The 15,578-nt window shown below is 59.2% G+C and overlaps 1 protein-coding gene across 1 annotated transcript in view; it reads right to left on the reverse strand.

Annotated features, from left to right (window-relative positions):
• The window catches only part of HMCN2 (hemicentin 2), a 144,891-nt gene that overhangs the window by 6,720 nt on the left and 122,593 nt on the right, over positions 1-15,578 (reverse strand). The window contains exons 82-90 of the mRNA XM_053204504.1: positions 14,700-14,913; positions 13,545-13,679; positions 12,368-12,558; positions 11,019-11,100; positions 6,763-7,032; positions 4,184-4,333; positions 2,386-2,523; positions 2,167-2,288; positions 993-1,230 (exon numbers count right to left, since the gene is read on the reverse strand). Of these exons, the coding sequence (XP_053060479.1) occupies positions 993-1,230; positions 2,167-2,288; positions 2,386-2,523; positions 4,184-4,333; positions 6,763-7,032; positions 11,019-11,100; positions 12,368-12,558; positions 13,545-13,679; positions 14,700-14,913 (1,540 nt within the window). The remainder of the gene's footprint in view (positions 1-992; positions 1,231-2,166; positions 2,289-2,385; positions 2,524-4,183; positions 4,334-6,762; positions 7,033-11,018; positions 11,101-12,367; positions 12,559-13,544; positions 13,680-14,699; positions 14,914-15,578) is intronic.

The following is a 15,578-nucleotide window of genomic DNA, read 5'->3' on the forward strand; positions in this document are numbered from 1 at the left end:
CGTGCCACACGAGCTGGCCGGACTGTAAACTGACAGACGCAGGGGAAATCATGAAGGAAAAGTAGGACACGGGATGCCCACCGGATGCCCATGCGTGCGAAAGTGCACTCTGAGAATCCAGAGGAGTGGGCGTGGCCCCCGGCTGTGCCCGGGGTGGGGGGTGTGCAGAATGGGCAAATGACAGCATCTGATGGGGGCAGCGAGCACACCGAGGGGTGGCGGCAGGCTGTGGTCTGGAGACAAAAAGGCCAACTACCGAAATCAGTGTAAGGACAGCATGCTGGACAGAGCAATCGATCCCCGGGTGCCCGGCGAGGGTTCTAGAGAAAACACCGCTATTCCTGATACCCTGCGAGGCAGGTGATGTTGTGCCCACTTTACAGGTGGGAACACTGAGGCTCAGAGAGGGCCAGGGCATCGCCCCCAAGGTCCCACAGCTGGGAGATGGCGTGGCTGGGTTTGAATGAGGGCCTGACTGACCCCAAAGCTACGCTCTTACCGCTGTCCCACGTTCAATGTTAAAAACAAGCGGGGACCTCAAATAATGGTAACAGATCTTTACCATCCATTGGTTGAGATTATGTGGCATGTTCATGGGGGCCTCCAGGCGTTCCAGCAGGGGCTCCCGGCTGCCTGGGGAGGGGGGAGCTCTGGTGCAGGCACCCTTGAGAAGCGGGGGCATATGGCTGGAGTCTTGGACGTCAGCTTGGGGGGTAGACCTGGACCTTCCCCGTGGGGCCTGGGAAAAGGCTCTGGGGGGTTTGAACAGGAGCGGCCGGAAGAGCTGTGTCCCCGCTGGGGGTGTGGATGGTTAGACAGGACCAGGGACAGGCTGGAGATGAGTGGACAAGGGGGTGAGCTGTCCCAGTCCCCAGTTTCCGGTCCGTGGTGAGAGGGTGCAGGAGGTGGGGTGTCACCTTGGCTTTCCGCCAGGTGCATCGGGGGCCCCCGGTGGGTGTCTGGGGAGTGGAGACGAAGGACGGGGGCCTCACCAGCCTGCAGGGCTGCGGTCAGCTGGAATTGCAGGGCCTCGGCCTTGGGGTCGAAGGCCGAGCTGATAGCCGAGGCCCGCAAGCGCTGCACCAGCTGGGGCTGGAGGCCCCGGGCCGCGTTGTACTGGATGCTGTGGTTACAGCGCAGGAACGTGGGAAGGCCGTCCTGCAGGAAGTGCTGCGTGGAGCCCACGAAGAGACGGCCGGGCCCCACCTGCACATACTGCTCCTCGAAGTCCTGGAGGAGGGGGGAGGAGGGGTGGAGGGGAAGGAGGGGAAGGGGTAGGGAGAAGGGTGGGGGAAGAGCGGGGAGGAGGCAGAGGAGGGGGAGGAGGGGGAGGGGAAGGGAGAAGAGGAGGAGGGAAGAGGGGGAAGGGGAGGAGGGGGGAGAAGGGGTGGAGGGGAAGAGGTAGGGGGAAGGGTGGGGGAGGAGGAGAGGAGGGGGAGGAGGGGGGAAGGGGGGAAGAAGAGGTAGGAGAGGAAGGGGAGGGGGAGGAGGGGAAGGGAGAAGAGGAGGAGGGAAGAGGAGGAAGGGGGGAGGAGGGGAGAGCGGTAGAAGGGAAGGAGGGAAGCAGAAGGGAGAAGAGGGGGGGAGGAGGAGGAAGGGGAAGAAGAGGTAGGGGAGGAGGGGGAGGGGGAGGAGGGGAAGGGAGAAGGGGGGAAGGGGGAGGAGGCAGAGGAGGGGAAGGGGGGAGGGGAAGGGAGAAGAGGAGGGGGAAGAGGGGAGGAGGGGAGAGAAGGGGTGGAAGGGAAGGAGGGGAAGCAGAATGGAGAACAAGGGGGGGCAGGAGGAGGAAGGGGAAGAAGGGGGAGGGGAGCAGGGGGAGGGGGAGGACGAACGAGACCCAGAATGTCTGAGATTTCAACTTCCAAGGGGTAGGAGCCTTAGCCCCTCATTCAAGGGGCCCCGGGTTGCTGGAGGTGGAAGCCTGGTAGGCCTGTCACCTCTTCCTCTAGCCGGTTGGGGACCCTTGCGCAGGTGGCTTCCCTTTGGTTTATGAAATGGGGAGGACGCCTGTCCCCGAGAGGCTGGACCCAGGGCACCCTCCCACTGGGCTAAGTCCGGGCCAGGCCACGCCCCAGGCCCCGCTTGGGGTGTCAGGAGGGGACGCCTGGGGCAACACATCCCATTCGCCCCCCACCGCCACCTGCACGCCTCGGGGTGCGTCCCCACCTGCGCTTCAAGATCTGCGTCAGCCAGGCTCCCAGGGACGACACCACTGACCACCACGTCAAGGAGCAGGAGGCCGTCGGGATCCAGGCCCCTGGCCTCCTGGGTCATCGTGAGCAGCTCGCCTGTAATGCCCCCCGCCCGGCCTGGAGTCACCACAGGGGAGAGGCCCTGGGCTCGGGCCTCAGCCCCCCCGGCCCCCGGGAGGAGACCCCTGCTCACCCGTGGCGAACTCCACGTGCGACTTCTGCAGGAAGCTGCCGCCCGTCAGAGAGTGGCCATTCAGGGCGTCTCCAGTCTCTCCAGCCAGGGCCCAGTAGACGGGGGCGACGGTGACCAAGAGCACGCGCATCAGAGGCCCTGGACGGGGTGCGCACGGAGGCCGAGTGAGGGACTGATCCTGAGGGCCGCCACTCGCCTGCTCGGGGTCCCTCTGCAGCTCCCTATTGCCCAGGGAGGGCTCGGCCCCCTTCCCTCCCTGCCCAGGACCAGCCCCGTGATGACCACCCGGGTCAGTTATTGGATCAGAACCTGGGAAAGGAACCTGGGAAAAGCAAACATCTAGTCTGTGGAGCGGTGTTTGAAAACTAACAAAATACAAAGCAGGGCATGGGGGTTGGGCGCCCGGGGGCCTCAGTCAGGTAAGTTTCTAACTCTTGATTTCAGCTCAGGTCATGATCTCACGGTTCGTGGGTTCGAGCCCCGTGTCTGGCTCTGTGCTGACAGTGCGGAGCCTGCGTGGGATTCTCTCTCTCTTCCTCTCTCTCTGCTCCTCCCCCACCCCCCTCAAAACAAATACATAAGCATTTAAAGAAAAAAAACCAAAAAACGAGCCAAACGAAGAAGGGCACGTGACTTGCTGATACTCAATTCAGTTCCACGAATCCTGAGGGTGACTGGTCACCCCCGAGCCTGGGACGTATGTGCTGAACCAGGTTGAGAGTCAACCAGGTCTCCTCACTCGCAGACGCCTCCCGGAAGAGGAGGGTCACTGAGTTCTGAACAAAGGGCCCCAAATTGGCTCTGGATGTGGATTCTCAGACTTGCGCGTGCTGCCCAGCCCTCCTCGATGGGCCAGGGGTGCCTCAGTCCGGGGAAGGGGGCAACCCCACTCGCTTTGGGGGGGTCAGGGACGGTGGAGCTTTTCAGAGAAACCGCCGGCTCAGGAAAGAGCCGTAGGAGGAGCCACACTGGGGGCAGCAGAACCTTCCCAATGTCTCTGTGCCGGTTTCTCTGCACAGGGGCTGGCGCAGCGGGCCTGGGGCCGGATGCTTCCCCATGGCTCCTGCCTCTGCAGCTGGACGAAGCGCTCACATCTGGGCAGTCACGCTCACCTCACTCTGTGCTGCCGACCCGCCTGGAGGGACCCCGAGCCTAAGTTCCCTGACCCCGCATGGTTCACACAGGCCTGTGGTCAAGGGCAGCTCTGGAGGAAAGGCTCTTTAGCAAAGATCCCATCGGCGCCGCCCTCTCCCTGCTCTGGACCCGCAGCGTCCCCTTGGGAAGGGCGAGGCCGCAGGGTCTACGACATCTCTCCGGAACATTCCACCTGCGAGGGCACACTGATCTATGAATCCGTTTGGAAGTGGACACTGCCTGGTTCTCTGGGCCCTCTGGCTAATTTTGTTCCCCTCTAGCCCGTACCCCTTACTCGTGACTAGCGATTCCTTCCTTTTCCATCAAGCTCTTACCTTAATGTGCGGAACGGGGCGGGGGGCGGGGGGGGGGGGAACCTCCGTCAGCAATCAGTGATTTTGAGAATCGTTATCTGACGGCACTCGTATATCCCGATTATTTCACACTCTCTGGGTCTGATTTTTATTTCGTTTTGTTGGGAGGTAGTGGGGGTGGGGAGGAAGTGGCCTGCACCTCAATCCACTTTGGTTTCGACTCGGGTCTCAGGGGCGGTCAGAGTTTTCCTCCAGCAGTCGGGCCCTGGGCAAACCTCGGAACACACGCTTTGCTTCCGCCTGGAGTCGGAGGGGCCCCGGTGCAGGAAGAGGCTCTGGCCCCCGCTTACCCACGCTCGCAGGGATGTGGCTGATGCCGCTCCAGATGGTGGTGACCCCAGAACGTGCCTCCTGGCGCACGCTGGTGTTGAGGGTGGCCATGCCAAATTCCTGGCCGTTGATCACCCCGGATACGCCGCCCCGGCTCCCACGGGGCTCCCCTGTGAGGAGGGAAGGGGACGGCAGCGACTTTATCCACCTCCACGCCCTCAGCATGAGCAGGTACTGTCACCCACTTCAGGGAACAGGAACGGAGGCTCAGAGAGCTCAGGTGGCTCGCCCAAGGCCACACAGCTCACGGGTGACGGACTCGATGCCCGGGGGGTCCTGGCTCTGAGAGACAGGGAGGCTTTTCGGAGCAGACCTGCACTGGCACGGGGCTAGCTTCGAACAGTGGCTCTGCTGTCACCTCCCTGGAAATCTGGGCAAGTCGGGCCCCCAAGACGCACTTGAGCGAGGAGGTGGGACCACAGATGTGCCAGAGACCTGTTGGGTTCTAAAATGCCAGCTGCTCATGATGGCGGGGTCGGCATGCTGGGGGAGCCGGGGCACCAGGCCAGGGACAGCATGCCGCCACCTGAACGTCCCCATTCCGTCAGTGGCCTTGGCGCCCTCCGCCCTGCGGCTGGTTTGGCCGGGGTGGGCCGGATCTCTTACAGCAGCCAGGCGGGTCTGCAAGCACCCACGCTTTTCAGGACTAATCAGACGGATGGTGGGGGCACAGAGGGTGCTTCCTCCGGCTAATGGGCCAGCTGTCCTGTCTGCACAGATGGCATCCTGGGGGCTGAGAGACAGAAGCTGGCCTGCCTCTCCCCCGCACCAGCTCTCTGGGGAAATTAACAACCAATTGCCCATGATCTGTCGAAAAAATAACATAAAACACTCAACGGCCAGGGTCCTTAATGGGCAAATCAGGGGGCTGGTTAATTTTGGATTCCAGGAAGCAGTGTCATTTACCCAGTCCAGAGCTGGGGCTTGATGAGATCTGATGCCCATCTGGGATGTCTCTGATCAATATCTGTGGCTCTGGGGTTTATGGGGGGACAGGAACCGGCCATGAACCTACCCCCTGGCTTCTCAACAAGGGGAGGAGGAAGAAGCTGGGGTGCAGATAAGCAGCAGCAGAATGGCCCGGCAGCTTTCGAGGGGGACAAGAAATTGGAGGCCGGGAATGACGAGCCACTGTCAACTTTCTCAGACCATGGGATGACTCAGCAGGCCTCTTGCCTCCCACGAGGCCAGGCTGGGCGCCACCCAGGCTGATGGGAAACGAGGAAGAGAAGACAGCGCTCAGAGTGAGGGAGCCTTTGAAACCTCTGAATGCCTTTTACCTAGCAATGCCCTGTTGGAAGAACTCAGCCCGTAGAAATATTCAGGCCAGCGGACAGGGGCACGCCACAGGGTAGTTTTCAGGGAGGAGGGTGGGGGGACTGGGAAAAAATAAAAACAAAACCCAAGCCCGTTGCTTATTTAACAAAGCCATTTGCGGGGCGCCTGGGTGGCTCAGTTGGTTGGGAGTCGAACTTCAGCTGAGCTCAGGATCTCACAGTTCGTGGGTTCAAGCCCCGCATCGGGCTCTGTGCTGATGGCTCATAGCATAGCACTTTGCTATGGCGGCCCTGAGATACTCAACCAGAAGCCATGTGCAGAGCGCTGTGGTTTGGGGCGTGAGCTTTCCAACAGGAGAGGGTAAGGACGGGACCCAGCTCTGAACTAAAGGGAGGAACCGCTCAGACCCGAGGCAGCGCGTGTGGCCAGGCGTCAGAGAACCGCTGAATTTCTGGAGCCGTGTGCATTGGTCTTCTGTCCCTGTCCGCAGGAGATGAGGCGACCAGGGGCCACAGAGGGTCCCACAGTTGGCTGGCGGTGGGGTTCAAGTGGGTTTGCAAGCGGCAAAGTGTCGAGACCCCGCTCCGGGGCTGGAAAGGTGCCCTCTGGAGCAGCGAGGAAGTAATCTGGCTTTGGGGGCGGTGATAGATCAGTGATGGCTGTCACGGCCAGGGACAGAAATCCAAAGCCACAAATACGGCGTATTTGCTACAGAGACACTATTAACTTTCAGAAATGAGACTCAGTGACTATCCGCGGTGCGGTCGGAGTCGTTTCACGGTCGTTCCTCAAGATAGTCCTTTTCTCTGTTTTGAAGTTTGGCCCCAGGGAGGAGGGAGCTGAACGGCGAGGCCCGGGGTGGGGGGGGGGTGGCAGGTGTCGTAATGCGAGAAAGCAGCATCCGTCACTGTCCACCCACCATGGCCTAAGTCACAGACTTTTCCCAGCAACCCCACCAGGGCACCTGGTTTTATTCTGCCCACTTCGCAGCGCTGTGGAATATCCAGAGAGAGAGGACACTGTCTGTGCCGATACGAGCGGCAAACACTTAGCATCTCGGAGCCTCAGTTTCCCCAGCTGTAAAGGGCAGGGTGGGTAAGGTGACCCCCAAAGGCCTTTTTCCTCCTAAGTCTGTGATTCTAAGCGAAGGCAAGAGTCGGGGGGGGGGTGGTGGTGCTGGCAGGACAGGGGGCCACGTCCCCCCCACGAAGCAGGAGATCCCGCCTCTGTCCACAAAGGTCTGAGCGGGGACACCTCGTACCTCTCACGGCCAGGACCGCTCGGGCCGTGGCAGAGCCCAGAAGGTTGTGAGCGACGCACTCGTAGATGCCCGCGTCCTGGGCCTCCACTCGCTGCAGCCACAGGCCCCCGTCGGGCAGGGTCTGGAGCCGCCGGCCGGCCCGCACGGGCTGGCCCGCACGCAGCCACTCCACGGTGGGCACCGGCTCTCCCGAGGCCTGACACTGTAGGGCCACGTCGTCCCCAGATCTCGCCGTCACGTCCCGGGGCTCCACCCGGAACACCGGGGCGCCTGTGGGAAGCCCAGGGCAGCTGTTAGGAACGTTTGGTTATTTTCGTATGTTCAGCTGCTGCTTGTTCATTCAGACGGCTTAGAAAATGCAGAGGTAGAAAGGAGAAAACAGAATCACCAGTGAGCATCACATCCCATCACCGTTCTGAGTATGCCCTTCCAGACACCGTTTCCGTAGAACGTGACTGCATTGCTCATAGCTGCTTCCTTCCTTCCTTTTTCACCCCACAATAAATCCTAACTACCTTTCCATGCCATGAGATACTCGTTTTAAGTGCCTCCTTTCGTTTGGGTCCCTCACGGGGATGTTTCTAACGATGCCAGATGGGAGACGGGGGCCCCGTCACCGACTGTGGGTGAGTCTCACCAAGTCTCTCCCTGGCCCTCCGTTTTCTCGTCTGAGAGACGGCAATCCCTGTCCGCCTGCTACGACAGACCCTCCGAAACGGCTGGAAAGAAGACACTCGTGATAGCATTTTGGCTTCTCCACGCATCCCAAACCATAGCATTCTGATCCAAGAAATCCCTTTCCGTCTTAAACCCCCGAACGTAATCATGTCTGCAAAGATCCCTTCTCCAAATAAGACCACGTTCTCGCCTGGGAGGCGAGGACACGGTCGCTCAAATGTCGGGGGGGTGGGGGGGCCGCTTGTCAGCCTCCCACGGCCAATGTCTCCTAACGCCGAGCACATGCCTATCGTGTGGCCCGGCCCCTCTCGGACGGACACCCGAACGGAAAGGTGCCTGCGTGACCGCCAAAGGCACGCGTCACCTGCCGAAGCAGCGCCGTCTGTAACTGCCCCCAAGTGGAGGGGAACCATACAAACCGTGACATGTCCGCACAGCGGCGAGCCATACCGCCACGGGGACGACGGGGTGAGCCACTTCCGCGTGTGGGCTCACGCGGCGCTGTGCGCAAGAAGCCGGACACGAGAGCGCACGCGATAGGGTTTCGTTGCAACAACGGTCAAAAAAATAAGCAAGAGCTGGCCGTGGCCACGTGAAGAGGTCAGCAAATGCACAACTTGACAGAATTATCCAAGCCAACGATTTCAGGGCTCTAGAAGTCAACGGAAGGCAAGCCACAAATTGCGAATCATTGGCCCACGAAAAGCTTCCAGAACTTTGGGCGAGGACAGTGGAGGCGTGTGGCCTGGGCCTGCTCCCATCCGTCACCCCTACTCTTGAGCTGGGGGCGGGGCTGGCCGTGAGACCCCAGCTTTTGCTATCACAAGGGGCCGGATCCGATTTGCGGGAGGAGACGATGCAGGGGTTTTGTGGGGGGAGGGGGCAGAAGCGACAGGAAGCAAATAGGGAACTGACGCCTCTGCTGGCTTGCGGAGACCAGGGGACCAGCCGGAAGCTTAACGAGAAGAACCTGGAAACGAGGGAGCCCTGGAAAGGCCAGACGGGGTCTCCACACATCCCTGGCTGCTGTGCACAGCGTGCACCTGTGCGGGGATCTGGGCGGGGGTGGGCCAGGAGGAGTCAAAGCCGAGGTCCCCTCAACACCTGCCCCAACTCTGACTCAGCCAGATGCTTGGATGGGGGGTGGGGGGGCGAGGCCTTAGTTTCTTGGCCCTTTAACCGTTAGCAAGTTTGACCGGGGTACGTCTTGGTGCAGAACTTCTCTGGGTTTATCCTGTTTGCGTTTTGCTCGAATTTTGTAGCCTTACGTCTTTTGTGACAACTTTTCGGCTCTGGCGTCTCTGGGTATTTTCTCACCCCTTCCTCCTTTCCTTCCGGGACCCTAATGCCACGATGTCAGATCTTGGCTTCGTCCCACACTGGCTCTGAGGCTCTTCTGGTTGTCCTGCTCGAGTCCGTTCTCTCTCTGCGGTTCTGACTAGGCGAATTCTATTGTTACATCTACAAGTCACTAATTCTTCCTTCTGTCCTGTTCATACCTGTTCACACCCATCCACTGAGGTTTTCATTTTATGGAAGTTGGGTCCCAAGACTTCCCTTAGTTTCTTCTTCATAGCTGCTATTTCTTAAGATTTTTAAAAAATGTGTATTTATTTATTTTGAGAGAGAGAGAGAGAACACGCGCAGGGGAGGGGGAGAGAGAGAGAGAGAGAGAGACAGAATCCCAAGCAGGTTCTGCACTGTCAGTGCAGAGCCCAACGTACGGCTCGAACTCCCAAACCGTGAGATGGTGACCTGAGCAGAAATCAAGAGTCAGACGCTTAACGGACTGAGCCACCCAGGCACCCCCATTTAACCATTTTTTAAGTTGTACAGTTCAGTACCGTGGAGTACATTCACATCACCGCCGTCCATTTCCAGGACCCTTTCGTCTTGGAAAATTGAAACTCTAGATCCATTCAACCACGTCTCGCCATTGCCACCGACCCCCGCCCCGCCGGCCGCCGCCATTCTGCTTTTCGTTTCTACGCATTTGACAACTCTGGTCACCTCACAGAACTGGAATCACACAGCGTTTGTCTTTTTGTGACCGCCCTCCTTCCCCTGACGACCTCAAGTTTCGTTCATGCACCAGGTGTCAGAATTTCCTTCTTTTTAAAGGGTGACTAACAGGGGCGCCTGGGTGGCGCAGTCGGTTAAGCGTCCGACTTCAGCTCAGGTCACGATCTCGTGGTCTGTGAGTTCGAGCCCCGCATCGGGCTCTGGGCTGATGGCTCGGAGCCTGGAGCCTGCTTCCGATTCTGTGTCTCCCTCTCTCTCTGACCCTCCCCTCTTCATGCTCTGTCTCTCTCTGCCTCAAAAATAAATAAAAATAAACTTAATAAATAAATAAATAAACATTTAAAAAAAAATAAAGGGTGAATAACATTCCAGGGTACGAATGGGTGAATTTTGCAGTGTATATATTGACAAAACTGTTTTTTATTTTTGTTTTAAAGCAATCTCTATGCCCAACATGGGGCTCGAACTCACAGCCCCAAGATCAAGCGTTGCAGGCTCTGTTGACTGAGCCAGCCAGGCAGCCCAAGCTGTTATTTCTTTTAAAGGCAAACCCTGGGGGCGCCTGGGTGGCTCAGTCGGTGAAGCACCTGACTCTCGATTTCGGCTCAGATCATGATCTCACGGTTCGTGGGATGGAGCCCTGTGTCGGGCTCTGTGCTGACAGTACGGAGCCTGCTTACGGTTCCCTCTCCCCGCCCCCCCGTCCCTCCCCCGCTCTCGCACAGGCGTTCTTTCTCCCCCTCTCTCAAAAAAAAAGCAAAACTCCAGACAGGGTAAGTTACCTGGGGCAGGGCATTGACTGGAAAGGGGGTACAGATGGAAGTGTCTGGAAGCTGGCAGTATTCTGTTTTTCTATTTTTGCCCTGGGTCAACTCGGTAGGTTCACATGATAAACATTCATTGAACTGTTCACTTCTAACATGTATTGTCCCTATGTATGTTAATCTTCAGGAAAAAGTTTTATTAAACACCTCTAGGCGGTTTCACAGCATTACTTCGAGGCTCAGACAGTGCTTTGTAATCTGCAAGCTACTTGGCAAATGCAAGAGCTGTCCCTGCGATCTTGTTGATGGTCGTGAGTTTGAATAAATGGGTCCCCCCGGGGCCTGGCTGTTGGGTCCCTGGCTATTCATTAGCCCTCACCCCGCTCCCCATTCCCCAACTGGGGAGCCATTTCATAGGACTTCAATTGTGTTTTCTGAATAAATACTTGTAAGAGGGTTCCAAGTCCCTGGCCCTGCCTTTTTTAAGTTTGTTTATTCATTCTAAAAGAGCTGTGCGAGCAGGGGAGAGGCTGAGAGAGACGGAGAGAGAGAGAATCCCAAGCAGGCTCTGTGCTATCAGCACAGAGACAGCCGCGGGGATCGAACCCACAAACGGTGAGATCGTGACCTGAGCTAAAATCTATACAGCCAGACGCTTAACTGACTGAGCCGGCCAGGTGCCCCTCTGCCCTCCATTCTTGTCAGACAGCCGGGGACACGCGCCGGGCGCCCACTCTGCACTGTCCCCCCCGCCGGGGCCCAGGGGAGGGGGAGGGGGAGGCCGAGACTCACTCTGCAGCACGAGGGTCACCACTTTCTCCACTGCGCCCATCTCATTCTCCGCCAGGCACTGGTACCGACCCGCGTCGTCCATCTGCAGGTGGCGGGGGGGGGGGGGGAGAGCAGGTGTTCAGGGGAACAGGAGGAAGGGGACCGCGCACAGTGAAGGACCATCACTCCGTGGCACGTTCCTGGGGATTCCTTGAAAACCAGGGGTCTGTGGCGAAGCAAGTCTGGGAAACACGGAGTCGAGACGACAACCCGCTTCTGGCCGCAGGATTCCTCGGGGCTCTTATGGTGCTGGAGCGTGCAGCGAGCCTTCCAGAAGGGAGACGGTTTGCAATGTTTTCCCGGCTTAGTGAGAGGGAAGCTTTTCCCACAGGGCACACACCACCCTGGCCACGGGGGAAACTCAGGAAGAACAAGGCTCGGCTTCACCTCTGAACGGCAGCTGGGGGACGGGCTGAGGCCGCCGTCTACACCCAGGAGGTGACGGCCTGGATGCTGCACCCAAGAGGACTGCCGGGACAGCCCAGCATGCAGGTAAGAGTGGAGATTTGGGGGTCAGATCGGGATGGGGCCGAACCCTGGCTCCGCTGCTGACCACACCCGACTCGTGACCAGTATGCCGTGTCTTTGGAGCGAATCATCTCCCCGTCGCCAAATGCGGATCGTAACCGCTAAGAGCAGCGGAAGCATTACAGGAAATCATGCTCGTCGAAGCCAAAGTACCTGCCAGTGCCTGGCCCGTGGTAGACTCTCGGGTCACCTTAGCGGGCAAGATCGAGGGCCCCTAAGAAGAGCCTGACAGGACGGGATTGTGGATTTCTGCATGATCACCGGGACCCGGGACACAGGAGGGGAGGTGAACGGGTCTGGCCCGAGACCCAAGGCTTTGTAAACAGCACGGAGCAGGGGTCAGGAGAGCTGGGATGGGGTCCTGCCTTGGGAACTTAACTGTTGTGGGCCTCTCTGAGCCTCAGTGTCTTTATCTGTAAAATGGGGCACTCTTACTGGTCTCCTCCGCCCCATGGGGCTGTTAATAATATTTATTGGCATGACCCGGGGGCCAGTCACTCTTGAATACCGGTGTGGATCATCTCGCTGATTTCTTACTGTAAACCTATAAGGTAGAAACAACCAGTAGCCCCGCTGAATGGCTGGGGTGACTGAGGCACAGAGAAAAGCCACTGGCTGGAGGGCACTCTAGTTTGTTGGGGTGGAGAATCTGGGAGGTGGGCAGGACAGTGCTTTGCAGACTGTAGAGGACGGTGGCCAACACTAAGAACCCTCCCAAGCCATCACAAAAGGCTGCGGTTGTCCTGGGTGGCCCCGCCCCGAGGCACCAGGTCCTGCCTTGCCTCTGTCCTGTGGATGGTCAGTGAGCCGTTCTGCAGCTGGTGCCGGAGACGGCTGCCCCGGAGCGGAAGGCCGTCTTTGATCCAGCGGATGTCGGGCGCAGGGGCTCCACGGACCACGCAGTCCAGCTGGACGCTGCTCCCCACGGGCTCTACCAGGTAGGAGAAGGCCTCCCCTTGCAGGACAGGAGCTTCTGCTCGAGGTGACATCAGACAAGAGGTCAGAAAGGTCAGAAAGGTCAGACAAAGGCCCTCAAGGCTCAGCCTCCCATAAGCCCATCCCCAGAGGGGATCCCCATCCAGCATCCCCAGAGGGGATCCCCATCAGCGATGGCAGACAACTTCTGTGGCACGGGTCAAATGAAACAGACTGCCGGGAACGCCGATTTGAAACCGAGTGGGAACAGTGCCGTGATCGATTGGTGATGTCTGAGATGGGCCCAGGAATGGCAGGCAGTGTGAGGAGTGTCATATGCTTGCCCGCCTGGATGGATTATCCCAGCTGCAGGGTACCTGCCGGGGACTTTGGAAAATAAGGACTACCTAGCCACTGGGACACAGCAACACTAAGACGTCCCTGATCCTCACTTCGTGCAAGCGAATCCTAAACCACTCTCAGATGCCCCGTGTCAGTTTCCCATGCTTGCTGGTTTCCTGAGATCGAAACCAGCCGCGGCCGTGTCCCGGTGCCTTGGGTGGCTCGTTCCCTTCCGTCACACTCTACCCCTCCCATCCTGAAATCAAGCAAAGTAGGTCACGGCATCTTGGAGGGTTAGCATGCTGCTCTTGACCAAGCAGGGCCCTGGGGGACGACTGGTAGGCTGGCCAGCTTCAGGCGTTTTTCTGCCAGGACACCTTGGTCCCCGTGCCCTCCTTCTACACTGGCACCGTGCAGGTGATGGCGGTGTAGGCCAGCGGGTCAGATCTCATTCTACCCGCGGCCCAGTCATCTGGGGAGCCGAGAACAATGCTGATGCTGGGGCCTCACCCCAGGGAGGCTGGTTTTGAGAGTCAGGGCTGGCACCTGGGCCTCAGCATTTTATAAAGTCCCCCAGGGCACCCCAAGCCACAGTCAGGGTGGAGGGTTACTAGTTCAGAGGCCAGGAGATCGATTTCTTAGAAAAAGTAACAGATTGGGTCTAGTGGAGGTCTCAAGAAATCCACACGGCTCACGCCCTACCCTTCACATGGACGAAGCTGACGGCCTGCACGCGGCCCACTCTGTTCTCGGCCCAGCAGACGTAGGTCCCGCTGTCCTCTCTGGTGACTGCCACCCGCTGCAGCGTGCTGCCCCCGTCCTGTTCAGACACCCCCTCTGGTGGAAAAAGAGATGCCCCAGAGGGTTCTGAGCCCAGGGTGCCAGGGACCTCCTGCCCCGAATACTTAACCCGGGCCGGGCACCCAGCAGGTGTTTGACAAAGACACAGAAAACAGGTGTCTCTTCCCGAGGGTGGAAGCCTGACCACGTCAGGCCCAGGCCATGTTAGAGGATGCGGTTGAAGGACCAGCCTTCCGCAACTTTCAGGTCCACACCGTGAGCTTGCTGCAGGGCTGAGGGTAGGTCTTTGGGGGCCTATTAATCTGCACTTCCTGCATTAAACCAGTTGGCCCTCAGCACCCCTCTTATCTCCATTTTGAGACGAGGCAGCTGGGCTCAGAGAGGTTGAATCACTCCCCCAAACGCCCACCCCAGGAGCTGGTGGGGTCAGGGCGAAGCCTTCTTTACAGGTGCACGGAGGCGAGCTTCCGCGCCCAGACTCAGGTTTAGGAGCGTCTGAAAACACCATCTTAAAAAGTTTTGTTTTTATTTTTTAAAAGTAGGCTCCACGCCCAACCAGGGGCTTGAACTCACATCCCTGAGATCAAGAGTCACACGCTCCTCCGACTGAGCCAGCCAGGCGCCCCTGAAAATATCATTTTGCAGTGGAGGGGACTCAGCCATTCGCCAGTTCGGCAGACATTCATCAAACACCCCCTCCAGACCCTGTGCCCTGTGCGGGCCCCGTGCCTCCCTCAACATCACCTGGGGACCAGGAAAGGGGTCTGCCGAGGGGCCCAGCAGTGCTGGGGTGTGACACGTGCTCCCTCCCGGGCCCTGAGGTCTCTGGGGCTGAGTCTTTTCTGCAGGTGGCTTCTTGTCAGGTCTGACATGTGACTGGTCACATACGGCCACACCTGTGTTTGCTCGGTGCCCCCCCCCGCAGAGGGCCAAGTCTGGAGACCCAGCACCCACCAGGCTGACGGACACCCTCTTCCTCTCTACTAGGCGGGGTCTCCCCACCTGTCGGCCCTCCTCCCAGGAGACCCCCACCACCCACTCCCAATAGGCCCAGACCCGTGACAGGTCGGTCGTTGACGGTCCAGCCGATGCGGGGAGTCGGGCTGCCCCGGGCCGCACAGCGAAGCCACAGCCTGTCCCCGACGCGTAGGCTGCGGTCCCCGGGCAGGGTGGTGAAGACGGGCAGTGCCAGGATGGTGAGATGAACACGGTGGTGGGCGCGGCCCACCGTGTTCTCGGCCACACACGTGTAGGTTCCAGCATCCTGGCCCTGCGGGCAGAGGAGGGGTCGGCCTGAGAACTGCCCCCACCCCCAGCTCCTAGGGACCCATTCTTCCCGAGGTCCCCTCGGAGCGTGCAGCCCAGACAGGTGAAGTGCTTTGCTCAAGGTCACACAGCTCCAGTAAATGGCTCCCTTTCACCACCGCCCCATGGCCCCCCTTACAGCCTTCATGAGACTCCACGAAGGTCACCCGCACCAGCTCATCCATGCTCCCATCATCCCTGAGGTCCTGTGTTTGGTGCCCTTTGTACAGAGGGCTCAGCCAAGCTCTGAGAAGTTGCACGGTGCTCTCCGGCACGGCTAGCTCACTCACCACTGTCCGAGGACCTTGTGACCCTGCCCTGCAGCAGGTGTGTGCCCTGAGCGACCACCCCCCCGCCCCCCGCCCCCGGCTGGAGAGGCGCCCATTTGTAACTGTGGAACCCGAGTGCTGTCGGAGAAGGTGGTCGGGGCTCCCACCCACGCCCCTGGCTCAGGTCAACAACAACCTGTGGTTGAGAACAACCAGTCTGGGGACACAGTCATCTCTGTGTCCCATCCCCCACCCCACCCCATCCAGGGCTCCTTCTCTCCCTCAGGCATTAGCCACTGAGGTCCAGGTTCGAATCTTGGGTTCTGCCTCTCGGCAACGGCGTGCCTCGGAAACACTGGAT

The sequence above is a fragment of the Acinonyx jubatus genome, chromosome D4, assembly GCF_027475565.1.
Source record: "Acinonyx jubatus isolate Ajub_Pintada_27869175 chromosome D4, VMU_Ajub_asm_v1.0, whole genome shotgun sequence".
In the NCBI taxonomy this organism is placed as follows: domain Eukaryota; kingdom Metazoa; phylum Chordata; class Mammalia; order Carnivora; family Felidae; genus Acinonyx; species Acinonyx jubatus.